The following is a 27,530-nucleotide window of genomic DNA, read 5'->3' as shown; positions in this document are numbered from 1 at the left end:
CAAGCCAGACTCAACAAAAGTTCTGGGACCCTCTGATCTCATACTGTTTTCTGTCCCTCTCTGCCTGCATGTTTGAGAACCCTCCCTTGGCAAGAGTCAGTCCAACAGCCTCATTTAACGGAATAAACGACGTGTTTTCACATGTTGTTCTGGGGGACCTCTGCCTAAGACAGTGGTGACTTCATTCCTGCTTTACCCTTTGCAGCTAGGCACCGAGTCAGGATCCCAGGAACAGAAAGGATCGGGGAAGGGGGCCTGCCCAAGCATGGGCTCTGGAGGCCTGAGGGCTTGGGTTCAAATCCCAGCTCTACAACCAGCTGTTCCACTCTTGGGAGGGTCACTTCACCTGCCTAGGTGTCAGTTTCATCACCTGACGACCATTTATCAGAGCACCCACCACCCCCCAGGGGTTGCTGAAATGATTATGTGTTTAATCAAAGCCCCTGGCACGTAATTCACTACTGGAGCCCATCCTCTCGCCACAGCTTTGCCGCACCAAAGTGCACATGCACACGCACACATTGCACACACACACACACACACACACACGTGCACTCCCTGAGAAAGACAGCAGAGGCTGGGCCAGGTAGCGCACAGGTCCTTTATTTCCTTCACCGGCATGTACACGGTCTGACAAGCAACAGAAGCATGAGAAGCACTGTGGGGAGGTGGGCAGATACCGACGGGGGCCTGAGCCCCCGACTCCAGGTGTTTATGAGTAAAGGGTGGGAAAGGGCGAAACATCTAGAACAAGGAAACAAGGGGCACTGAGGAGAGGACGTGGTGGGGAGTGACAGGGCCTTGGGAGGGAGCCTGGACACTCACAGGCCACAGGTGGGGAGGTGGGGAGGGCAGGGGAGGGGAGGGAGCCCTGCACCCCCATCCCGGGCAGAGGGAGTCCTCGCCCACACAGACAGATGCTTCTGGTTACACACAGCAATTAGGGACTGAGAAGAAAGAGCTAAGAACCGGGAAAGATGACCAGGTCCCTAAAAGTCACCAAGGACTGGGAAGCCACCTTTGATTGGGGGTCAAGGGGTGAGGGGCATGTAGTGACCAAGGTGCTCAAAACAACTTCCTACACCCCGGGCCTGAGCCCTGCCCCAGCTCAGAGCCGAGTCTGGTAGCTGGTGGGCCTCCCCCTGGGCTTCTTACGCCCCCTGAGCTTCTTACGCCCCTGGGGCCACCAAATGATCCAGGCCCAGCAGCCACAGCTTTTGCACCAGCTGCAGAACGAGGGCCGGGGTTCCTTCAGCCTGTCCCAGAAGAGGGTCAAGGCTTGGGCTCTCAAGTTCCGGCCCAGGTTCATCAGGACAGCGGGTGGGCTGGTGACAGATCGGGGGTCCGGTTTCTGAGCAAGGGAAGGGAGGTCTGGGGAGGGTGGGGCTTGGCCAGGCAGCGGAAGGAGGGGCCTCAGGCTGTCTATGGGGCCTCAGCAGGCTGCTGGGAAACAGCAAAGCCTGGAAAAGAAGTGGGTGGACGTGAACTGGGGGCCTGAGGACCACAGGTCTGGCCTGGGCAGCAGGCAGGGGCTACGCCTCGTCAGCTGTATCAGAAAGAGACAGCCACCATTGAGTTATGCAGGTTGTCTAGCCATAGAGGTCACCATTCAGTTTACAACCTGCACAACCTTACATGGCGACCCCGATGAGGCCACCCAGCAGTGACCAAACGGCCATCAGAGTCAGGGCAGATCAGATATAATGGTGAGGCTGCCAACAGGTTATAAACATCACAGCTCACCCAGGAGGCCAAGAAGGCACCAGGACAGGGTTAGAGGGGAGGGAGGGGTCAGGGAAGTCGTTACGGCATAGCAGTGACAAAAACGGGTTCAGTGGCCTTGAACAAATTATTTTGCTCCCTGAACCTCCGTTTCCTCTCCAAATGGGGATAATACATACCTACAGGGCTGTGAGGATTAGAGAAGATAATTCGCATCACTAAATCATCTTTGATATCTCCATGAACTCCTCAAGGCAGGGCTCTCACGGCCTAGCACAAGGCCTGTACTCAGCAGGTGTTACTCCCCAACCTTTGGGGCTTCCAGCTGGGGAGAGGAGACCTTAACCGCCCCCCATCACCCTGTAGGAGCCCCTAGCCCACCTTCAGACTCACCCAGGGGACTGGTCCGACTGTGGCCCTTGCTGGCAGAGGCTTTTGTCCTAATGGCCTGGGAATGTCCTTCCAGGCCCTGGGAGGGTGATTGGCCCTTTCCTCCTCCAGCCTCCGAAAGTCCTGGGTCGGCCCCCCAGCTGCTGCTCCACGACCCCGCCCCCCATGTTTGTTTTGGCTGCTGCCCCTGCTGCAGGGTTGAGGAGCCTTGGGGATGGGGGAGGTGGGGGTGGGGGGGACGTGGGAAGGGGGCGGGCCGAGACAGGAAGCTGAGACGCAGTGAGGGGCTACAGTCCGCGCCCTGACCCCCAGCCCAGCCCCAGGAGCAAAAAGGGTGAAGATCTGGAATCCTATGCACACTCCACGTAAATAAGCATTGGGGCCACAGTTCCCACTGAGGGGGACCTGAGGTGCCTATGTAAATGATATGCAAAGTCCATGCAAATCAGCACGCTGGGTGGGGCCGGGCTGGGGTAAGTGAGCGTCTGGGGGGCTCACCTACCCTCACCTTTCATCGGCTTCACGATCTGCAGCTTGTCCGGCTGGCAGGAGGGAGGCCCCCACGGGAGCACTCACCTTTCTGGAGCATCTTCTGCCGCAGCTGCTGCCTGTAATGGGCGTCCTGCCAGTTGGCCAGTTGCTGGAGGACATACTTCATGTCCAGGCATGAGGGGCCCAAGCCGCTGGCATCCAGGGCTGACGTGACCACGTTCATCCGCGTTGCCTCATCCAGCTCGGGTTCCGCCTCTTCCCAGGCCTCCGCCTCCTCAGACACCAGCTCTGCCTCTTCCGTCACCCCCTCGTCAGCTGGCAGCACCTCTCCGGTGGCCCCCAGCTCCTCCTCAGGCACCAGCTCCTCCGCAGGCGCAAAATCCTCGGCCGACATCAGCCCCTCCTCTGCCTCGAGCCCCTGCTCCCGCTCTCGATCTTCACTGTAGTGCAGCTCATAGCTGGGCAGGGAGACAGGAGAGTCCTTCCCTAACCCCTGAAAGCCAGAGCCACCCCTCTTCACTGCCCCAGGGCACCTCCAGCCACTGGGGCTCCTGCTCTCCGCCCCGGCCTGCACACAGACCCTGATGGTTACTCCCCAGTTCTGTCCCAGCCAGGGGTGAGGGCAGCTAGGTACCAGCCTCAAGGCTTCAAACACCCAGCCCATGACCCTGGTAGAAAGAAGAATGGTCACCAACACTGCCTAGGCCCCGCCTTCCCCCAGTAACCCCACCCTGCTGCACGGAACAGACCAGCAGGAATAACATCCCCTCTGCCCCCCTCCTTCATTATTTAACATTCACAACCCATCCCACTTCTAGTTGCCATAGTAACAAATCCATTTTAGTAAGGCCCAGACAGGTCAAGTGACTTGCCCAAGGACACACAGCCACTAAAGGGATCAAGCTGGGACTCAGTCCCAGTTGTTTCCAGCTCCTAGGCCAGTGCCCATTCGCCTCTCAGTCCCTGGTCAGGTGAAGGGAAGGCTTCAGCTCCCACTTGGAGAAGCCTCAAATCAGATGGCCACCCATGGGGCAAAATTTGAAGGCAAAGCGGGCAGTTCCTTCCCAGAACAACTCTTAGCCCAGCCGGCCCGAGAGCAGGGGCTTCTCCAGGGTTGTAGGGCCACAGAACCAGCTGCAGGGGGTTGTCTGGCTGCTGAAAGGTGAGGGCAGGTGGGGACTTCCCTGGTGGCGCGGTGGTTAAGAATCCGCTTGCCAATTCACGGGACGTGGGTTCAAGCCCTGGTCGGGGAACTAAGATCCCACATGCCGCAGAGCAACTAAGGCCATGTGCCACAACTACTGAGCCTGCACTCTAGAGCCCACGAGCCACAACTACTGAGCCCGTGCACCACAACTACTGAAGCCCATGCACCTAGAGCCCGTGCTCCTCAACAAGAGAAGCTACCGCAACGAGAAGCCCACGCACCACAACGAAGAGTAGCCCCCACTCGCCGCAAGGAGAGAAAGCCTGTGCAGCAACAAAGACCCAACGCAGCCAAAAACATAATAATATTCTCTAAAAAAAGGTGAGGGCAGGTGAAGGGGGAGCCCCTGGTCGGCGTACCCCAGATCTGAGGTCTCCTCTGGAGTCACTTTATAATTCCTTCAACATAGAAAAGGGCCTTCACTGTCCCGAGGCAACGGGAAGCTGTAAGTGTGAAATCCCTGGGACCCCATCATGCAGAAAAATCCCAGGGAGAAATGATACACCCAGAACGTGTGCACAGAGGAAAGGTGTTGAGTGGAAGGGGCCAAGGACCAATGAGGCAGGAGGAGGGGCACCCGGGGGGGGAGGAGCGGGGGAGGGAGGTCAGAGCGGGGTGTGAGGTGAACCCCCTCCCACTACCAGAAAGGCTGCTGCCTACCAGGTAGGCAAACGTGAGTGCAGGGCAGGCAAAGGTCTGGGGCCCAGAGTGCACCTTTCCATAAAAAACACAGGGTCTGAGATAATCCTCCTTATAGACGTTCTGAGCTCCTCAGCCAGGGTCTCCTGGAAATCAGGAAGTGCTTCCTACGGTGGAGAGGGGGGACATCACCAGAAGATCCCCACAGAACCCCCCACCCATACCCCCAGGCACAGGAAAGGACTGCGGATAGACACAGATCGCACAGAGGTAAAAAGGCAGGCAGCCAGGGGGCCTCACCAGAGGTACAGTCTCCGTGTAGTGGGTGACAGAGCCAGTGGACGCCGGGGCTTGCTGGCGGAGGCGCTTCACCTCCTCCTGGGCCTCAGTCAGCATGCTCCCACGCTCAGAGTACTTCTCCCGTAGGTCCTGCAGCTGGGAACCCGCCCACAGGCTCTGCTGGGACGCAGGCACACCCAGCCCAGACGCCTTGCCCACTCTCTCCCCAGGGGGCGGGGAAGCCTGGGCAAAGAGGCAAGAGGCCCAGACTCTAGACCCCCATAATGATATGCAGGGTGATCCCCGGACTCCACTCCACTCAGACCCCAAATGAACTGCCACCTGCCAGGCCCTGTGCCAGAGGCTGAGGGTATGGAAAGGACAGACCCAGTCCCTGCTGCGAGGAGCTTGTCCTCTCAGGAGAGTCAGGCAGCTGCCCAAGGGTCCCAGGTCCCCCAGGAGCCCAGGGTAGCCTCACCTCGTCCTGGAGCTGCATCTGGATTTCTTTCTCCGAAGCCAGCTGCTGCTGCAACTTCTCAGCCTCAGCTCCAGACTGGAAGGACCCAAGACCAGTGAAGTTCACCCCAGACCTCCCCGCTCCCGCGCACACCCTGCTCTGGCAAGTCTTCCCAGGCTCATCAGTGAGTCTCTGGCAGCTCTTCCAAAAAGAAGTCACGTGGAATAAGGCCAAAGAACGTGGGGAGTCACGTGACCTGTTTCCTGGAACACCCTGTGTCTCTCTTTGGGCTCGGTCCCCAACTTGGGACGAGGGGACAGGATGAGGCGCTCTCTGATGTCTCCTCCAACACTGACTCTGACACAGAGAGGGGCCTTGGGCCTCTGAGCTCCATGGGTTGGGGGTCCCATGGGGCCACGACAGGAGCAAGGAGCCCCGCACACACCCCGACGCACCGCCTGGCAGCACTGCTGCAGCTTCATGACCTGGGCCCGCAGCTGGGCAGCCTCCCTCTGCTGCTGTTCAGAGTTCTGCATCCTGTGCGCCAGCACCTCCGACAGCTCGGCCATCTGCTGGCTGGCCTCCGCTGGGGAGGAGTGAGGAGAGGTCAGCTCTGGCTCCCTGGGTCCTCAGTCTCCCAGATGCCTCCGTCCACCTGCACCCCTCAGCTCGCGCCAAGTACCCGAGGTTCCACAGGGCTTAGCATCCCTCACTTGGGTCTTCTTTTCAATAAACATTTACTGACTGACACAGAGCAGGGTGTTGGACAAGCAGTCAGCAAGACCTGGCCCCAGCCCACACTGAGCTCAAGACTAGTGTGGAGACTGAGGGAAAAAGAAATCGCAATAGTGCACGTTATGGACTAGGATGCGGCAAGCGTAAAGGGTGCATCGGGGTCACAGCTGCCGCACCCAGGCCAGCCTGGCAAGGCCTGAGATGCTAGGACCTCCCGGGGGAAATGGGGCTCGCCCAGCAGAAGGGAAGACAGGGCCCAGGCAGGGTGTGGAGAGGCCCAGAGGACACCAGGAGGGAGTGGCTGGGGCGGTGGGCAGGGCCAGATCACTAGGGCTGGGGTAGGGAGGGTGGGGTTTATCCTTTGACCAATGGGGAGTTATTTGGGTGTTTTAGGCAGGGGAGTGACATAGATCTGGTTTTAGAAAACTCCTTTGCGCTGTGTGCAGAAGGGCCTGGAAGGGTAGGAGTGGAGGCAGAGAGACCAGTTAAGAGTTGGCCTGGGCTAGAGGCAGCTGGGGTGGGAAAAGGAAAGAGACGTGAGCCTTTCCTAGCCTTTCCTGTTGTAGAAGCAACAGAATGTGGGGACTGGCTCCTACTCGGGGGGCCTGGGACCAGGGGGGGCGCCATTCAGGGAACCCAGGGGGAAGGAAGGCCAGATTTGGGGTGAGCGGAACAGCACGAGTTCATCTGTTGCCACCTTGAGTATGCATCTCCCCAGCTAGGCCTGAGCTCCTCAGGGACAAACGCTGTGCCTCACTCATCTTCAGGACCACACAGCGCCAGGCACAGCCTCTGCCTGATAATGCAGTGCCTGAGGAGGGAGGGGGGCCCTGGTCTCTGGTGGTTCATGGCTCCCTCCATTCCTCGCTCCCAGCCCCCTCCCTCCCCCTTCTCAAATAACAAAAGGAGACAAGCTTAGAGGAGCCCCATAGCATCCGCACAGCTCTTTACAGTTTGCACAAAGCACTTCCTCAGCTGTAACCCCTGGAGAGGTCAGCAGGGCCAATTTTATGAACCCCCATTCTAAAGATGAAGTTTCAGAGAGGTTAAGGAACTTGTCCAAGGTAACACAGCTAGGAGGTGTCAGAGCTGTGACATGAACTCACGTCTCCAAACTCTAAATCCCAGGTTCTTGTCTCTGCTCCTCTGGACAGCGTCCCCTACCCCCAGTTACAAGTTCACGTACAAAACTGCTCCACACAACCCAGGATGAACATCTGTCCCTCCTCCTCAAGGTCATCGAGTTGAGAGACCTGGAGAGCGGGAGAGAGGAAGGGGCAGGGGCGTCAACACCCCCTGCCCACGGGCACGCCCTCCTCCCCCATCCTCACCTCCTCTCGCAGCTGCTCGTTCTCCTCCTCCAGCAGCCGCACCCGCTCCTGCAGGGCCTCCAGCTGTGGCCAGTGGTGTGCCTCTGACTCTGTCAGAGGAGTCCTAGGGGAGGGAGTGATGGGAGTCGGGGTGCAGGGGCTCGGGGGACCCAGTTCCCAGCCCACCCAGGGCTCCCCCACCCCAGGCTGACTGCGGTGGTCTCAGTTAGCTCCAGCAACCCCAGTGGCAGGTACATGGTGTCCCTGTTTGCGAACAAGGAAACTGAGACTCGGAGAAGGGGCCGCCCAGGTGCAAAGGCAGGACACTTGCGGGGAGTTCCCTGGTGGTCCAGTGGTTAGGATTGGCACTTTCACTGCCGTGGCCCAGGTTCAATCCCTGGTTGGGGAACTGAGATCTCGCAAGCCGCGTGGCGCAGTGAAAAATTAAAAAAAAAAAAAAAAAAAAAAGCAGGACACTGACGGATCTGAGGCTTCGTAGGGATGACCATGCCCCCGCTCTTCTTCTTCATCCTCCTCGTCCTCCTCCTCTTCATCATCAGAGTCTGAGTAAAGCTGAAGGAGGTCATCCCACAGGCTCACCTGGTGTCTGAGATGTAAAATCTGGCAGGAGGAAGAGAAGCCCTGGGGCGGGGTATGGGCAGGGGCAGGCACACAGCCCAGCACAGTGGGATGGAGGCCAGCCTGAGATACGCCTCCCGCTGCCCTCCCCACCCAGGTACCTCCTCCCTGGCCGAGCCCAGCATGGCTTCCAGCTTGCTGTTCTCCTCCGTCAGAACACTGTTCTGTTTCACCAGGGACTGGCCAATGCGAGCTGCCGTGTTCAAGTCCCGCTCTCTCTGCAGAGGGACCCCCATCCATGGGGAATATGTTCCTGGTTTCTGGGATCTCCCAGACAGATGGGAGGAGCTAGCGTCCAGAGGAAAGCTAGGCCACAGCTGGAGACCCTCTCCATCCCCTAGTTCTCCAAGGTACTAGACAAGAGCCTGCCATGAACCCACTGTGGGACCTGACTCAGTTTCCCCCTATGGAAAAAGAGATCAGACCGGAAGGTGCTAAGAGCTCTTGCAGCCTGGACATCCCACATCTACCTGTCTTCCGTAAGAGGGACCTCCAGCTTGGCCCCCAGAGAGGTAGCCAGGCAGGAACACTCCTACCCCTACAGACATAATTAAAACGGGAGCCTGGCTAAAGCTGGGGCTGTCCCGGGCGGGGAAGGCAGCACACACCTCCTCTAGCAAACTCAACATCACTTTGACATCTTCTTGGGTGATTTTCTTGACTGGTGGGTGTAGGTCAGGACACAGCGCTGCAAGAGAAAGCGGGAAGCCACATCAGGGAAAAGGGGGCCCATGCTACCTGCCACCTTACTGTTTCCTGCCCTCAACAGCAAGGATCAGCAACAAGGGAGAAGACTGAGTTCCCTTTCTGCCCCCAATATCCTCTCCATACCCCCAGTAATCAGCACTCCCTTCCCTGCTCCCAGGGCCAGCTGGACTCCTGTTTGTTTGATTGATTGATTGTTTGTTTTTTCTGGAGGGGCCTGGGAGGGGTAAGGAGATCCCAGTCCTACAGCTCGGAGGGAAGAGGAGAGGCAGCTTCTGTCTGAGGCTCCGCCCACCCCCAAGATTGTTTGGGGGTAGGGGGGGAAGCCCGATCTTGACCCCAGCAGCCAGGAGGTTGGCAAAACCTCCTCTCTGCCCACCCACCTCCCCGTCGCTGGCGCGGCGGGCCAGCGCAGGCTCAGAGCGCACCGGGCAGAGCCCTCCCGCAGCCCCCCGGCCCTCTCCTGGCACTGCGGTAGCCTCGGGAGGGGGGCACTGAGAGTGCGCAGATCTGCTGCAGCAACAGGCGTGAAGAGGGGGGCAGGGGAGCGCGAGCCCCGGGGATCTTACCCACCGACGGAAATAGGGAACGAGAGAAGGGGAGAAGGAGGTGGGGAAAAGGGGACCGGAGAGGCGCCGCAGACCATGACTTCGCAAGGGTGGGCGGAGGGGTGGGACTGAGGGCCAGAGGGTACCGGGCGCCCGGACCCGACGGGGCCCCCTCCTCCCCGCTGCTGCCCTAGTCCCACCTGCTCCGGGGGTCCGGGGACCCAGTTTACCTTCCTCCAGCTCCCGAATAAAGGAGGCGCGCTCGGGGCCCGACACCCCAGGCCGCCGGCCGATGTAGGCAGCCGGCGTCTTCCAGATGCCCGCTGCCTTTCCAGTCCCCAAGCCAGCGGCCCGGGGGCCAAATGGACCTTGGAATATGAAGCGAATCCGCGGCGCGTCCGAGTTGTCGGGCACGGACTGGGCATTCCCCTGGACTGCCGAGAATGCGGACGCGCGCTGGACTCCTGCCTCCGATCCAGCCTTGGAGGCCGGGCGAGCTCCCGCTGAGGGTCCTGAGACGGTTGCGGATCCGGATCCTGCTGCCTGTCCTGCCGCCGGTACCTGCACAGGGGCGGGCTCAGGCTCGCCGGAGGGCTCTGGAGCGGGATTGGCTGCGGGCAGAGGAGCTGGGGTGACTGCTGCCGGATCGCCGGGTCCCGGCCAGTCGCCGGCTGAACCCTGCCCCAACTCTTGCGGGCGCATGTTGAGTCCGCAGTCGGCTGCCGCAGCAGGGCCTTTATAACCTGTGCCTGGACGCGCGCCCGCCGGGCCGTACCACGCGCGGGAGGGGGCGGCCGAGGAGCAACTGGTGGTGCCCGGCACTGGCGGGCGCTCAGGAGGCGAGCCAATGAGGCGAAACAGAGCGCAAAAGTAAGAGAAGAGCGAGGAGAAGAGGCGAGTGGAGTTCCAGCTGGTTCAGCGGACTTGGGCTCCGAGTGCTGGCCTTCTCTCCTCTCTCCACCTCCGGAGAATGGTTTTGCCCAAAGCCGCCGCTTCCCGGGGTTTCGGTTACCGGGACTTGGAAGTCCCTAGCTGGGGGAACCCCCTCGCTCCGCTCCAGCCAGAGGCTTTTCGGCTGCCTTCCCTGGATCTGACCTGTAAGTTGGGGCCGTATTGTGTCTCTCCCGCGTGGGCTGGGAGATAAATCCAAACTCCAGTACGGCCTCCACGCGCTGCCCAGTCTGGGACATCATGATCCCGGCGCTCACACCCACGGTGTTCCAGCCGCTTGACAGACCTCTTTCTTATTTCTTAAGTCGTTTTATTGCCTTTCCTAGTGCTTTACCTCCGCCCTTATTCACTTTGCCCACCTCATACCACGGTAGCAAACACCTGTTCTTCCGGGAGACCCCACTTAGATGTCTCCGCGTAAAGACTCATCCGACCCCGTCCTTCTCGGCCCCAGAGCATCCTTTATGCGATGGCCGCAGTGGTCACACTGTGTCTGTCTCCGAGACCCGACGTGCGCCCCTTCAACACAGGGAGCGTGTTCCTCAGAGCGCAGCACGTGACGGGATACCTGTGAGGGTCGCCGTAAGTCCTGAATGAACTGTGGAGCGGCAGAGGAGTCCAGTGGGCATTTCTGTGCCTTTGGACCGAAGGAACCTACAGGCCAAAAAGAAATGGCTGCGGCACTGATTCTTTTAAAGCCTTGGGATTATTCTTGGTGCCCCAATTCCCTTCTCTTCAATACCGTCAGTCACCAAATCCTGCTTAATTTACCTCCTAAATAGTTCTCACATGTGCCACCTCCTTTTCAGCCCTTCTGCTCTTGAGGCCTCATTCTCTCTTCTAGATTGTTGTGAGTCTATCCTCCCACCCACCCGACCCCCATCCACATGACTCCATCTCTAACCCATCTCTCTCACTCATACCCCTATCCTAGCTAAGGAATTCCAGGAGCCCTTTTCCTACCGCCACCACTCAAAGCCGGAGCCCAGGACAGAGGCTGTGCCCAAGGTGTGCCCCTGGGACAGAGGCTCTTCGTGCTGACAGCGTGCTTTGGGGGCCAGGTGTCCATGACACAGCCTGGAACAAGAAGCATAACCCAGGAAGGAGGATCAGAGTGCCCCATCCCCAGCCGTCCAGTGGAGAAGCAGTGTGATTAGAGTATTTCCTTCTGTCTGGGTTCATTCATTCCTTTGACAAATATTTCTTGAGCACCTACTATATATACTAGGCACCATGCTAGACTCTCAGGCTAGACCAGGGAACAAGGGAAACTAGATCCCTGCTCTCCTGGAGTTTACAGTCTAGAAGGGGAGGCAGATAAACAAGAGAACAAGTAAGGTAGTTACAGAGTGTGGGGAGTTCTCTGAAAGAAACAAACGGAGCTATGACTGAGAAAAATGGAAAGTGCTACTGACCGGGTGGTCTGGGCCGTGGCAGAGGAGAAATCATTAACTGCGTAGTATTTTGCGTCTCAACCCACACCTCCACCTTCACAGCCCATTCATACCCACCCCCCTCCAGTGGCAGCCTCTCTCCCCAGAAGCCTGTGTTTCTTATTCCTGATTGGTGAGTGAACCCTGGAGCCAGTTCACCTCCCCTTCCCCAAATCCTGCATACCCACATGGGGATTCATCTGCCAGTTTATCAAAGGAGCAGTCTGCACTAGTTACGTTGTTTCTGAAACAGTGGCTCAAATGCAGTCCCCTCATTGGCTGGGAAGTAAGAAGTGGTTCCCCTGTGGAACCAGACCCCTCCCAACCCTTGCCCACCTGGCCCCTGCTCCCTCTTCCTCTCCTCTCCTCCCATCCAGACTCCAGGGCACTTCTGCCAAGTTGTTAAAGGTGGCTCAGGCCAGAGGCTTTGGATAAAAAGATGGGGCATCTAAGCTCCACGGCCATTTTTTATGGTCATAATCTTTAACAACCTTAATATTTGTTGGCTTCATTTCTTCTTTCATCTCAGCTCTTCTCGTCCCCCTAACTTACCTTCTACTCCTTATTCATTCAACAAATATGTATGTATTTATTTATTTATTAAAGTATATTTGATTGACAATGTTGTGTTAATTTCTGCTGTACAGCAAAGTAACTCAGTTTACACATATATACATTCTTTTTTACATTCTTTTCCATTATGATTTATCCCAAGATATTGGATGTAGTTCCCTGTGCTGTACAGTGGGACCTTGCTGTTTATCCATTCTATATGAAATAGTTTGCACCTACTAACCCCAAACTCCCACTCCATCCCTCCCCCATTCCCCCTCCCCCTTGGCAACTACCAGTCTGTTCTCTGTCTGTGAGTCTGTTTCTGTTTTGTGGATAGATTAATTTGTGCCATATTTTAGATTCCACATATAAGTGAAATCATATGGTATTTGTCTTTCTCTTTCTGACTTACTTCACTTAGTATGATAATCTCTAGTTGCATCCATGTTGCTGCAAATGGCATTGTTTTGTTCTTTTTTATGGCTGAGTAATATTCCACTGTATATATGTACCACATCTTCTTTATCCATTCATCTGTTGATGGACATTTAGGTTGTTTCCATGTCTTGGCTATTGTGAATAGTGCTGCTGTGAACATAGGTGTGAATTCAACAAACATTTATCAAGCACCTGGTGCCAGGCATTGTGACAGGTGTTGGGGACACATCAGTGAGACAAAACAAAGATCTTTGCCCTCCTAGGGCCCACATGCAATGCAGAGCTACAAATAATAAACAAAGAAGTAGAGCACATAGCATAAATGATGTGAAAAGTGCTGGGAGAAGAAAAGAAAGCAGGAGGAGGACCTGGGAGGGGTGGGTGGGCTGCGGGTTGCAAGTTTAAATATTTGGGTGGTCAGGGAAGCTCTCACTGAAGAGTCACTTAAGTCCAAAGCTGAAGGAGGGAGGGAGCTGGGGAGAATATTCACCAACAGAGGGTTCGAAGCAGCAACAGCAAATGCAAAGACTCGAGGCCAGAGAAGGAGCCACAGTTGCTAAAATGACATGAACAAAGGGGACTATAGATGAGGGAGGTGGAGAGGTAACAGCAGGGCCCGATGGGCTAGACCTAAGTTGAGTCAGTGGAGAACTTTACATCAGAGGAGTGATGTCACCTGGCTTAAGCTTTAACAGGAAGGCGCTGGCTGTTTGGCTGAGAATAGACAGCCAGCAGGGGGTGTCTTAGTCCGTTCAGATTGCTCTAACAAAATACCATAGACTGGATGACTTACAAACAACAGAAATTTACTCCTCAGAGTTCTGGAGGCTGGAAGTCCAAGATCCAGATGCCGGCATGTTCCGTGTCTGGTGAGAGGTCCAATTTCTTGTTCATAGACAGCGCTCTTCCCTTCTCACTGTGTCCTCACCTGGTAAGGGAGCTCTCTGGGGTCTCTTTCATAAGGCTGCAGTTCCCATTCAGGAGGGCTCCACCCTCATGGCATAATCACTTCCTCAAAGCCTCCTCCTCTTAATACTATCACATTGGGGCTGAAGTTTCAGCCTACGAATTGCAGAGGGAGGTGGAGGACAAAACAGTCTGTAACAACCCTATCGCTCTTTTAAAAAAAAAATAAAAGCTTTTTTGAGATATAACTCACGTGCCATAAAATTCACCATTTAAAAGGGTCCAGGGGCTTCCCTGGTGGCGCAATGGTTGAGAGGCCGCCTGCCGATGCAGGGGACACGGATTCGTGCCCCGGTCCGGGAAGGTCCCACATGCCGCGGAGCGGCTGGGCCCGTGAGCCATGGCCGCTGAGCCTGCGCGTCCGGAGCCTGTGCTCCGCAACGGGAGAGGCCACAATAGTGAGAGGCCCGCGTACCGCAAAAACAAAAAAAAAAGTGTCCAATCTGGACTTCCCTGGTGGCACAGTGGTTAAGAATCTGCTGCCAGTGCAGGGGACACAGGTTCAAGCCCTGGTCCGGGAAGATACCACATGCCGCGGAGCAACTAAGCCTGTGCGCCACAACTACTGAGCCTGCACGCCTGGAGCCCACGAGCCACAACTACTGAAGCCTGCACGCCTGGAGCCCGTGCTCCGCAACAAGAGAAGCCACCGCAGTGAGAAGCCTGCACACCAGACCGAAGAGCAGCCCCCGCTCGACACAACTAGAGAAAGCCCGCACGCAACAATGAAGACCCAACACAGCCAAAGTAAATAAATAAAATTTTTAAATAAATAAATAAAAATAAATTAAAAATAAATAATTTTAAAAATTAAAAGATAAAACAAAAAAAAGAAAAAATGTTTAATCTCTGGTTTTAGTATATTCACAGAATTGTACAACCAACACCACTACCTAATTTCAGAACATTTTCATCAAACCAGAATGAAACCCCATACCCATTGGTAGTCATTCCCCATTCCCCTCCCCCACAAGCCCCAGCTCTATGGATTGCCTATTCCGGACACTTCATATTAATGGAATCATATAATATGTGGCCTCTGTGTCTGGCTTTTTTCACTTAGCATCATGTTTTTAAGGTTCATCTAAGGTGTAGAATATATCAATACTTCATTCCTTTTTTTGTAACCAGACTTATTGAGGTATAATTGACAATTCTAACTGAACATACTTAAAGTGGAACATACTTAAATAGGGTAAGTTTTGATAGACTTATAATACTCATGAAGCCATCCTCACAATCAAGATAACGAACATATCCATCACTCCATATTTTATCTTTCAAAAAAAATAAAGTTTATATTTTAGAGCAGTTTTAGGTTCACAGCAAAATTGAGCTTAGAAAGTACAAAGAGTTCCCTATATATCCCCTCCCACAACACACGCATAGCTTTCCTCATTATCAGCATCTCCCCCCAGAGTGGGACATTTGTTACAACTGATGAGCCTAAACTGACACATCATCATCACCCAAAGTCCATAGTTTACATTAGGGGTCACTCTTGGTGTTTTACATTCTATGGATCTGGACAAATGTATGACACGTAGCCATCATTATGGTATCATACAGAACATTTTCATTGCCCTAAGAATCCTCTGCAACATGGATAGGCTCAGAGATTATCATACTGAGTGAAGTAAGTCAGACAGAAAAAGACAAATACCATAGGATATCACTTATATGTGGAATCTAAAATACGACACGCATGAACTTATTTACGAAACAGAAGTAGACTCACAGACGTAGAGAACAGATTTGTGGCTGACGAGGGGGAGGAAGGATGGGGGAGGGATGGACTAGGAGTTTGGGATTAGATGGCGCAAACTATTATATATAAAATGGATAACAACCTTGGATAACCTTGTTGTTTAACAAGATCCTACTGTATAGCACAGGGAATTACATTCAAATCCTGTGATAAACCATAATGGAAAAGAATATAAAAAAGAATGTATACATATACGTATAACTGAATCACTTTGCTGTACAGCAATAATTAACACATTATAAATCAACTATGCTTCAATTTAAAAAAAATCCCTTCCTCTACCTCAACCCTGGCAACCATAGATATTTTCACAATCTCATAGTTTGGCCTTTTCCAGAATGTCATATAGTTGGAATCACACAATATCTAGCCTTTTGGGATTGGCTTCTTTCACTTACTAATATGTATTTAAGGTTCTTCCATGTCTTGATATCTCATTCTTTTTTTGCACTGAATAATATTTTATCATCTGGATGTACCATGGTTTATTAATCTATTCACCTACTGATGTCCTTTCATTTTTGTTTTATTTATTATTTATGTATTTTGGCCGCGTCAGATCTTAGTTGCAGCACACAGGATCTTCGTTGCGGCATGCAGTATATTTAGTTGAGGCATGTGGACTTCTTAGTTGGGGCATGTGGGCTTCTTAGTTGCAGGAATGCATGCAGGATCTAGTTTCACAACCAGGGATCAAACCCGGGTCCCCTGCATTGGGAGCGCGGAGTCTTACCCACCTGACCACAAGGGAAGTCCCCTTATGTTTTTGAAAAGAGCCTTTTTTTTTTTTTTTTTTTGCGGTACGCGGGCCTCTCACTGTTGTGGTCTCTCCCGTTGCGGAGCACAGTCTCCGGAATCGCAGGCTCAGCGGCCATGGCTCACGGGCCCAGCCGCTCCGCGGCATGTGGGACCTTCCCGGACCGGGGCACGAACCCGTGTCCCCTGAATCGGCAGGCGGACTCTCAACCACTGCGCCACCAGGGAAGGCTGAGCCTTTATTTTTTAAAGATAGATACCGAACTTTTTGTATATGAAACAATGTCTAGGATTTGCTTCAAAATAACACAGGAGGGGGAAGCCGATGGGGACCTAGATGAAACAAGGTCGGCCATGAGTTGGTAACTAGTGTCGTCATCATGGGATAAACACAGGCGGATCATAATACTGTTCTCTCTCTCTCTCGTGTGTTTTTTGTTTTCCATAATAAAATCTTACATTTTAATTGAAGTATAGTTGATATACGATGTGTTAGTTTCTGGTGTACAGAAAATTGATTCAGTTATACATATATATACATATTCTTCTTCATATTCTTTTCCATCATGGTTTATCCCAGGATAGTGAATATAGTTCCCTGTGCTATACAGTAGGACATTGTTGTTTATCTATTTCATATATAGTAGTTTGTATCTGCTAATCCCAAACTAATTTATCCCTCCCCCCTTTGGTAAATATAAATTTGTTTTCTATGTCTGTGAGTCTATTTCTGTTTTGTAAATAAGTTCATTTCTATCATTTTTTTAGATTCCACATATAAGTGATATCATATGGTATTTGTCTTTCTCTTTCTGACTTACTTCATTTAGTATGATAATCTCTAGGTCCATCCATGTTGCTCCAAATGGCATTGTTTCATACTTTTTTATGGCTGAGTAGTATTCCTTTCTGTATGTATGGACCACATCTTCTTCATCCATTCATCCGTCAATGAACATTTAGGCTCTTTCCATGTCTTGGCTATTGTAAATAGCGCTGCTATGAACATTGGGGGGGTGTGTCTTAATAAAATCTTACTTTTAGGAAATTCCCTTGTGGTCCAGTGGTTAGGACTCGGCACCTTCACTGCCAGGGCCGGGGTTCAATCCCAGGTCAGGGAACTGATATCCCACAAGCCTCGCGGCACAGCCAATAAATAAATAAATAAATAAAATCTTACTTTTAAAGTAGTAACACACAGACACACATTACCCCTGATAACTCCCTATCCTCTACAAAGAGGGCTGAAAATCAGTTGTAAGCATCTCTCCTGCTTTGTCGCCCAGAACATTCCAATCTTACATAGTTTTATTGTCATCAAGGCCAACAAGAGTCCAACTTTTGGGCAGCACATTCCTTCCTGTTTGGGGCTCCCATCTCACCCACCTGCACCTCTGCCATCCACTGACATCCCCCCGCTCCAGCCATGCAGGACTTCTCCCAACCCTTGGAACTTCTCACACTTTCATTCATTCACTCAACAAGTCTTCATTGAGCCCCTCCAAGAGCCTGGTACTCTTCTAGGAACTGGGGATACAGCAATGAACAAGACAAGTCCCTACCGTCGGGAGCTTCCACTCTAGGGAAGTAGACACGGTAACACCACCTATAATGTCACATAGTGACACCATGTATAATATCTTATGGTGATAAGCACTGTGGGAGAGAAAGAGAGCCAAGTAAGGAGGAGGAGGAACAGATGTTACTGTTTCAGAAAGCGTGTTCTGGGAAGGCTTCCCTGAGGAGGTGACATTTGGGCACAGACCAAAGTGAATTAAGCAAGTGATCCCTGCCTGTATGAGGGAAGAGCTGTTCAGGCAGAGGAAAAGCAAGTACAAAGACCTGGAGACCCGTGCCTGCTTGGATGCTCGTGGGATGGGACACCCTCGAGGATTTTCCAGCAGGAGAACAACATGGTCTAACCTACATTTATGAGAAGATCACTTTGGCTCCTGGGTAAAGAATGAATTCTGGAGCAACGCTGTCCAATAAGAATAGAATGGGAGTCACAAACACAAGTCACAGATGTAATTTTTTTCATATTCTTTTCCACTGTGGTTTATCACAGGATATTGAACACAGTGCTATACAGTAGGACCTTGTTGTTTATCCATTCTATATGTAATAGTCTGCATTTGCTAATCCCAAACTCCCAATCCATCCCTCCCCCACCCCCTTCTCCTTGGCAACCACAAGTCTGTTCTCTATGTCCATCTGTTTTTGTTTTGCCACACATGTGATTTTAAATGTTCTAGCAGCTGTATTTTTTTATAGCAGCTGCATTTTATTTTATTATTTTTAATACATTTATTTATTTTATTTTTTTATTATATTTGAATGCGTTGGGTCTTCGTTGAGGTGCACGGGCTTCTCATCGCGGTAGCTTCTCTTGTTGCGGAGCACGAGCTCTAGGCGCACGGGCTTCAGTAGTTGCAGCACACAGGCTCATTAGTTGTGGCTCGTGGGCTCTAGAGCCCAGGCCCAGTAGTTGTGGTGCACGGGTTTAGTTGCCCTGTGGCACGTGGGATCTTCCCAGACCAGGGCTCGAACCCGTGTCCTCTGCATTGGCAGGCGGAGTCTCAACTACTGCATCACCAGGGAAGTCCCCCACTGATCTTTTTTAAAAAAACAAAAAAAATTTCTTTCTTGTGATGAGAACTCTTAGGCTTTACTCGCTTAACGACTTTCACAGATAGCATAAAACAGTGTTACTTCTATTTATCATGTTAGACATCACATCCCAGGAACTTCTTTATCTTGTAACTGGAAGTCGGTACCTTTTGACTGACTTCCCCTACTTCCCCCTTCCCCTACCCCCTATCTCTGTTAACCACAAATCTGATTTCTTTTTCTGTGTTTGTTTTTAAAGTATAATCGACCTACGACACTGTGTTAATTCCTGTTGCACAATACAGTGATTCAATATTTCTATGCATTTCAAAATGATCACCATGGGAGTTCCCTGGTGGCATAGTGGTTAGGATTCCAGGTTTTCACTGCCGTGGCCCAGGTTCAGTCCCTCGTCGGGGAACTGAGATCCCGCAAGTCCCGCAATGCGGCACCCCCCCCAAAATATATATATATCTCACCATGATAAGTCTAGTCACCATCTGTCACCATACAAAGATATTACATAGTTATTGACTAGATCCCTCACTGTGCATTTCATACCCATGACTCATTTATTTTGCAACTGAAAATTTGTACCTCTTAATCTCCCTCAACTTTTTGTTTCCTCCCCTCTGACAACCACCTGTTTGTATCTCTTATCTATAACCTTGTTTCTGTTTTGTTATGTTTGTTCATTTTATTTTTTTTTTTAGATTCCACATATGGGTGAAATCATAGGTATTTGCCTTTCTGTCCGACTTATTTCACTTAGCATAATACCCTCTAGGTCCATCCATGTTGTTGAAAATGGCAAGATTTCGTTCTCTTTTATGGCTGAGTAATATTTCATTTTATACATATGTATATATACGTGTGTGTGTGTATATCACATCTTCTTTATACATTCATCTGTTGGTGGACACTTTGCTTCCATATCTTGGCTCTTGTAAATAACGCTGCTGTGAACATAGAGGTGCATAAAGTGTGCACGTCTTTCCTACAGTTTATTTGTCAGCAAAAAGTTTTTTATTATTTTTTTATTGAAGTATAGTTGATTTACAATGTTGCGTTAGATTCTGGTGTACAGCAAAGTGGTTCAGTTATACATATATATATTCTTTTTCATTATGTTATTACAAGATATTGAATATATTTCCCTGTGCTATACAGTAGGACCTTGTTGTTTATCTGTTTTATGTATAGTAGTTGGTGTCTGCTAATCCCAAACTCCTAATTTATCCTTCCGCCCCTCCTTTGGTAACCATAAGTTTGTTTTTTATGTCAGCGAGTCTGTTTGTTTTGTAAATAAGTCCATTCGTGGACTTATTTACATATAAGACTGTACATATAAGTGATATCATTTGATATCTGTCTTTCTCTGTCTGTCAACAAGAAGTTTTAAGAAGACACAACCCGACCCCAAGGGCTTGCTGTGGACAGGGAGGGTGGAGAATACCAGGAGGTGGCCATGACCTGGCATCAGCACAGCCCGGACTACATGAGGCTGCAGCTCTGTCGAGTGGTTCCCCCACTAGCCACTAGTTTCCTGGACAGTCTTACTAGAGACATCTCTGTAGCTCCAACACCAAGCACAGAACAGGACATAGAGTAGGGGCCCATTTAATTTTTGCTGAATAGATGTTTGCTGAACTGAATTATCCCAGTCCTTGAGAAAGTAGCCCTGAGACCCCTGGGAAGTGTGGGGTAAAGAAGAAGGAAGTGGGATGGAGAAGACAGAGTTGAAGGGGACCCATGAGGCTCCCAGGTAACAACACCCTCTAGGACCAGGCACTAGTGCCTGGCAACTCTCACTGTAGCCACCAGAGGGCAGTGCCAGTCCACATGCCCCCACCCCAGCTCCCTCCCCTGCAGGGTCATCACCCCACAGAAGAGGCAGTGCAGGGATGGTGACTCCATTTTTCAGATGGAAAAACCAGGGCTCAGACCCCCAGTCCGTCCGCAATAAGCATTTCGGTCTGGCTGTTGGGTTTCTGCCGCTTTCTGCCCAGGTCTGCCAGGCATACTCCTCACCACAGCCATGAACTTGGGGCACAGACACTCTGATCCCCAGCCTTGGGCGACACACACCCAGCTCAGGCCACCTCCCCTGGCCTGAACCTGGAAAAAGCCACCTGGGACAGGGCTCCCCGTGGAAAGAGCCCCTGAGGTTGAATGCAGGGACCCGGGCAGGGCCAGGCACCAGGCCTACCTTCTGCATCAGACTGGGGGGCAGGACGGAGGGGTGACCTGGACGTGGGACAGCACAGACCTCTCACCCCCACCCCCACTCCTGCTCGTCTCCCGCAGGCCTCCGGGGAGCCCTCCTCCCTCTCCTGGTCCCACTTCCCCAGCAGAACCAGGCAATGGCCACGACAGTGTAACCCCCGATCCCCCGGGTCCCTCCACCCCTCAGCGCTCCCTTTCCCTTACTCCGCTTCCCAGGATCCCAGCCAGACTCCTGGGACACTGAGCCTTCCAAGCCCTCCCCTGAGCCGGGGTGAGGACGTGGGGATGCACTGGGGTCCTGAGCACCTCAGCCCACTGTCTTCTGGTTTCTAGGCCCTGCTGTTGGCCAGGACAGTGAAGAGAGAGAAGCAAGGAGAGAGGACAGAGGGGAAGTACCTGAGGCGATGGTCAGGGTGGGACGCAGGGGCTGCAGGGAGGATGGCCAGGACCTTGGGCAGAGTGCCATTTCCTCCTCTCCAAGCCCCACCAAGCTCTCTCCCACAGGGCTCTTGTTCTGTAGAACCCCTGCCACCCATACAGCCTGCAGGCTCACTCCTGCTCATCTGTCCTTCTGAGGTTGCCCTCCTCCTCTGAGAAGCCCTCCCTGCTCCGAGACCAGGGTGTCTCCTTGATTTGCCCTCTCCTGGCATCCTCGCCTGCCTCACTGTTCACCCGGTAAGATTGTTACCCATGAGCTGATTATTTTAAAAACAATGAGGAACTGATTCACTTTGTTATAAAGCAGAAACTAACACACCATTGTAAAGCAGTTATACTCCAATAAAGATGTTTAAAAAAAAAAAAAAAGGGCTTCCCTGGTGGCGCAGTGGTTGAGAGTCCGCCTGCCGATGCAGGGGACACAGGTTCGTGCCCTGGTCTGGGAAGATCCCACATGCCGTGGAGCGGCTGGGCCCGTGAGCCATGGCCACTGAGCCTGCGCGTCCGGAGCCTGTGCTCCACAACGGGAGAGGCCACAACAGTGAGAGGCCCGCGTACCGCAAAAAAAAGAATGAGTGAAGAGGAGAATACAGCTCAGGGTACAGGAGACCATGTTTGCTGTCTATTGAAAAACAATAATAAAATAAAAACAATGAGGGATGTCCCTGGTGGCCCAGTGGTTAGGACTTCTCGCTTCCAATGCAGGGGGCACAGCTTCGATCCCTGGTCAGGGAACTAAGATCCTGCATGCCGCGTGGAGCAGCCTTAATTAATTAATTAATTAATTAAAATAGAAACAATGAGGCAGTGTCTGCTTTGCTCACTTCTGTAGCCTCAGGACTCTAATTAGAGCAGGCACTCTGTATTTGTTGAATGAACACACGATGGATTCTCTGGGTGAGTCTGTCTGTTGCGGGGGTGGGGGGGAGTGACCCCCAAAGGCTTCAGAGAGGGCTGACTTGCCCAGGCAAGGTGAGAGCCCAGGGCTCTGGACTCCCAGACCAGTGCTCCCCAATCCCCAGCAGAGGTGAGCCCCACTGGGAAAGCTTCCAGGCAGCGCCTGTTGGGAGCAAGGGGATTCGAGGATGGGAGCCACAGACCCTCCGTGGAGGACCCCCAGCTCAGTCACCTCCCCCGAACTCTCACTTAGAGCCCCTCAGCCTGGCCCCCACTCACTTCCTCCAGGGACCAGAGCTGTGGGCCTAAGTGGGATAAGGAGCTGGCAGGTCACAGGGCTGGCCCTGCCCTGGGAGGCTCTGTGGGGAACAGCTGGGAGAGGGGTGAGGGAAGCCACAGCACCCACTGTGAGGAGGGCAGTGCCCTCAGCCGGGTCTAGCCTGCCGGGCAGGTAGCGCTGGCGAGCCTGGGAGGATGTTCTGCTGCTCTCGGGCCTCTCTGAGCTCCCCCCAGCCCCAGGGAGGATACCAAAGAGCCCTTTGCTCCTTGACTTGTCCCCCTCTGATCCTTGGGTCTGTGTCCAGGCTCTGTGCCCTTCCAGGGGAATTTGTGGGGCTGGAGGGCAGGGAAGGAGGGAGAGGGGAGGGGCAGTGCTGCTGGGGTGGGGAGGAGAGAGAGGGCAGTGTTCTGGCCCCAGAGGAGGGGGGCTTAGCACCTCTGACCAAGGAGTGAGGATTCCCGGTGGAGGAACATGCCCTGAGGTCCCCTTATCAGGCAACCCCATTGCCACTCCCGCCCCTCCGTGGAGACCTTTGTCAGTTGCTGCAGAACCCCTCCCATCACCGCCCCACCAGGTCATCCTCCAGCCTCTGCCTGGATATCTCCAGTAATGCGGAGCTCAGTAAAGTAGTCTGTGCACTTCCAGACAGCCCTCATTCTCGAAAAGTCTTCCTCAAGACTTCTGCTTAGAGCAAAGATCTTTGTAATCCCACTCCCACACGCAATCCCACTTCTTGTTCCAGTTAGGCCCTCTGGGGACCCCCAGAATGAGGCTGCACCCCCCAGTGCTCTGGCACATCTGACAGGTCTTTTGCCAATGTGCTCTTCTCCAGGCCCCGCATCCTTTGGTCGGGCATGAACCCCATCCCTCCTGATCTCATCGGGGCGCCCCAGACCAGCGAGGGGTTGCCAGTGGGGCCATGGCATCAACGCAGACCTAGGCTCAGGGTCCCAACCTTGGGGACGGGGTGTGGGTAAAGCGCCTTGGGATTAAGAGTCAGGTGTCCTGGGGACTTCCCTGGTGGTCCAGTGGTTGAGGATCCATCTTGCAATGCAGGGGATGCCAGTTCCTTCCTTGGGGAACTAAGATCCCACATGCCGCGGGGCAACTAAGCCTGCGCACCACAACTAGAGAGAACCCCCGCACCGCAGCGAAGAACCGCGCACCACAAAGAAAGATCCTGTATGACGCAACGAAGACCCGACGCAGCCAAAAAATAAATAAATATATATTTAAGAAAAGGGAAAGAAATAGAACAAAATTAAAGAAAGAGTCAGGTGTCCTGGATTCAGATCTCAGCCCAGGTGCTCACACAGCTGTTCTGCCTTCGGCACGTTTTCTAACCTCTCTGAGCCTCGGGGGCTGCACCTCGTATAATTTACCTTCATTTTATACACCTCACAGGGATGTGGGGACTGAGATTATTCAGTAAAGTACTTTGCACCTGAGGGCTCATAACTGCTGTTGTTAGTATGAGTTAAAACTATAGAGTTATAGGCAGGTCACTGGAACGTCGTTAGCCTCAAAAGTGAAATGAGAGGAAGTAGTCCTCACCCTCAAAGTTGTGAGGAAATCACTTAGCATAGGGTCTGGTACTAAGAAAAAGGTAAATGAGTGATGATGGGTATGATCACTGACTGTTACTACGACCGGCCCTCCAAGAATGACCTCAAGACAGAACCTCACCCTCCACGTGGGGTCACTGCTGCCTTCTGGTTAAAACCTCAGTGGTTTCCCCACACACACACCCCAGCTTATCCAGGATCAAGTTCACACGCTTTGGCCAGATGCACAAGGCCTTCCGCCCTCTGACTTTTGCCCCATTTTCCAGCCTGTTTCTCACTGTACCGCCCCCCTCCTCTTTAAGGGCCGGGCACACCAACCCACTGTTATTTCTTGAACTCCCCACCCAGATCCCCATGTCCATGTCTTTGCTGTTCCCACTGCCAGGAATGCCGGTGCCTCCCAGTGACGGCCAGCAAATACCTCCTCCCTATTCACAATGAGGCTCAGTTGCCCCCCACTCCCTCTCGGACTTCCTGGACCCACCCAGACTCCTAAGCACATGCTCCCATCCATGCCGTCCTGCTGGTCTTGGTTTACTGTCCATCCACCTTCCCCCTGGAAGACAAGAACATGGGCGTCTCTACCCACAGTGCCTTGAACAAAGCCTGGCAAACAGCAGGCCCTTAGGAAGCAGTTGATGAATGAATGAATGAATGAATGAATGTATGATCCACAAATCTAGCCAACGCAGTGCTACTGCGTTCCTCCAGAGACAGTTCTTTCCTTGGGGAACAAAGATCCCACATGCCGCGGGGCAACTAATCTTTCCCACACGTTCTGGGTGTAGCTGAATTTCCCCATATTTCCTATATGTGCATAGATGTTTTTAAAGTATAGGATTTAGGATTCCATCAAATTATTTCCTACCTAGTTATTTTATCTTATCGATTGTACCTTTTAAGCCAACTTATATGCTTTGGAGATGAGGTCATGCAGAAATGTTTTTTAAATGTTTAGTGTAAGACTCCCTTTAATAACTTATTTTTAGTAACTTATTTTTTTAATTGACAGACGTTATTTTAAGAGCCATTTTAGGTCCACAGATGAGAACTTATTTTTAAGATTTTTTTTTTTTTTTTTTTTGGTCACGCCATGCAGCATGTGGGATCTTAGTTCCCCGAGCAGGGATCAAACCCATGGCCCCTGCACTGGAAGCGCGGAAGCTTAACCAGACCGCCAGGGAAGTCCTTTAAAGACGTATTTTAATAACTTGATATTAATCCCACCTTGTTGGATTCTGCCCCTCATTCCGGCCCATTGCCATTTCTGGGCGGGTGGGGGCTTGGTTCGGCCATCTAGCAAGTGACCCTCCCTTGTCATAGGTGGGTGTCTGTCTGCATTGGTACTGTTGATACCAAGGTAGAGATGTTGATCATGTGGGTGGCAGAGACCTTCCTCCAGACCCTCTAGACGGACAGGGCCAGGGTCCTATTCCTTGGATGTGGATCAATCAGGTCTGCCCCCCTCACCTAGGTGTCTCTCTAGAAAAAAGCCTCTCGCCCTTTCCTTCTTCTTGCTGGAGTCGCTGTGCTTTCTCATTTCATCCTCATGCTCGGTAGGCGGAGCAGGCATTACCCCCTTTTTACAGATGAGGATATTGAAGTTCAGAGAAGTGAACTGACTTTCTCAAGGTTGTGGGGCTCAGACAGCTCCTGCGTGAAAACTGAAGCAGCAGTCAACTCACTCCATTGAGTTTAACTTGCATTGTTTCCCCTTTTGACCAGGCTGCCAGGAAGCTCAGCGTCAATGAGGAAGCTCAATCATGGCTAGTATGAACCCTTAACATGGGTGCTTTGCTGCCCCTTGCTTTCCCTTGTCCTCATTGCCTGTTTTGAGACTTGAAAGAGCAATCCTTTCTTATAAGCCATCTCCAATTCTCTTTTGGAAAGATGGTGGGTGGGAGAGAGTTATATTCCACTGGCTTCCCCAGATCTACTCCCCACTCTGCTCTGGGCAGCAGGATACAACATGGATAGACCACATTGATGGGCTCTCTGGTTTCTGCTTGGGTTTGGCCAACAGGGAGCACCAGTAGGGAGTGAGGTCACAGCCTTCCCTTGTCAGGAACCTCATCCACAGGGCTCTGTCCCCAAGAAGCACTCCTTCCCTTCCTGCCTGAGGGTAGAGAAGGCGAGGCCCCCATAATTAGTCCAGAGTACTACCCTCTCCCTTCCTGCTTCCTATACCTGCCCACACCTTTGTAAAACTGTCCCTTTAGCGAATTCTCAAATTACCCAAATTGATCGTTTCCTATCTGGACTCTCTTATGGGCTGAATGTCTGTGTCCCTCTGAATTCATATGTTGAAGTTCTAGCCCCCAGTGTGATGGTATTTGGAGATAGGGCCTTTGGGAGATAATTTGGTTTAGATGAGGTCACAAGGGTGGGACTCTCATGATGGGATTCGTGCCCTTATAAGAAGAGGGAGAGAAATCTCTCTCTAAGCCAGCACCAAGGAAAGGTCATGTGAGCACACAGCAAGGAGGTGTTGTCTGCAAGCCAAGAAGTAGGCTCTCACCAGACATGGAATCTACTGGCACCTTGATCTTGGACTTCCTGCCTCCAGAACTGTGAGAAGTAAATGGGGTTTAAGCCACCAGTCTATGGTATTTTGTTATAGCAACCCGAGCAGACTAAGGCAGGCCCTGAACACAGAGTACAGAAAGTGCATTGTTAAGAGACCTTCTCGTGGGAATTCCCTGGCAGTGCAGTGGTTAAGACTGTGCACTTTCACTGCCAAGGGCCCGGGTTCAATCCCTGGTCAGGGAACTAAGGTCCCACAAGCCACGAGAACTGGCCAAAAAAAAAAAAAGACCTTCTCATGATCTCTGAAAATTCTGTTCTCCCCTCCCATCCCACGGCCCCTCTCAGCAGAGCTCTCCTCAGCATCTCATCACCTCTCCCCTGCACCTTTCAGCTGCCGCCTAACTGGGCTCCCTGCCCTGCCCCCAACACCAGACCTGTGCCACTGCTCCTCCAAGAACAAGGCCATGACCTCCCTCCACGGCCCGAGCTCCAGGCAGGTATAGAGATGAGGCAACGGATCTGGTGAGAGCAGGCCCACAGGGGCCACATGTTCCAGGCTTGGCATGTGTGTTATACTCAGCCCTCCCCAGGAAGGAGAATTTGGGGACGTGGGTGGGGGACCGTGACATAAGCTGACAGTGGCACCGTGATGGGTGAAATGAGAGCAGAGGGAACAGCATGGACGATGATCAGGAGGCAAGAAACAGCGCGGAGGACGTTGGCTGAAGGGACGGAGGGGAGGGGTGCAGGGGCGGGGGCGGGCCCACCACACACCGACCAATAAGGGGCCTGGACTCCAAGCTACAGGCCACGGCGGGGCGGGGGGTGGGGTGGGGGTGGGGTAGTGTTCTGCCCTGGAGAGATGGGCCAATGTTCATCAAGGCTGGACGGGGGCAGAGCAGGCTGGAAGTTGAGAGGTCGGCAAGGAGGCTGACCGCTGAAGAGATAAATACGGCCTGGTGTGCCCCAAAGGGGGGACTCACCCCCAGTCATCTCTT

At 52.5% G+C, this 27,530-nt stretch overlaps 1 protein-coding gene across 1 annotated transcript; it reads right to left on the bottom strand.

Moving 5' to 3' along the window:
* Positions 1–597: 597 nt before the first annotated feature.
* On the bottom strand, positions 598–9,825 carry HAP1 (huntingtin associated protein 1). The gene is made up of 12 exons (XM_059996478.1): positions 9,354–9,825; positions 8,479–8,558; positions 7,972–8,088; positions 7,713–7,852; positions 7,253–7,355; positions 7,108–7,174; positions 5,642–5,772; positions 5,208–5,282; positions 4,751–4,885; positions 4,526–4,617; positions 4,171–4,209; positions 598–3,062 (listed from the first exon to the last, which is right to left on the bottom strand). The coding sequence occupies exons 1-12, from the start codon at positions 9,823–9,825 to the stop codon at positions 2,633–2,635; spliced, it is 1,881 nt and encodes a 626-aa protein (XP_059852461.1). The 3' UTR covers positions 598–2,632.
* Between the last annotated feature and the right edge of the window lie 17,705 nt (positions 9,826–27,530).

Source organism: Delphinus delphis, chromosome 19 (assembly GCF_949987515.2).
Source record: "Delphinus delphis chromosome 19, mDelDel1.2, whole genome shotgun sequence".
Taxonomy (NCBI): domain Eukaryota; kingdom Metazoa; phylum Chordata; class Mammalia; order Artiodactyla; family Delphinidae; genus Delphinus; species Delphinus delphis.
Note: the sequence above shows the minus strand (reverse complement) of the source record. Positions and strands in the feature narration are given on the sequence as shown.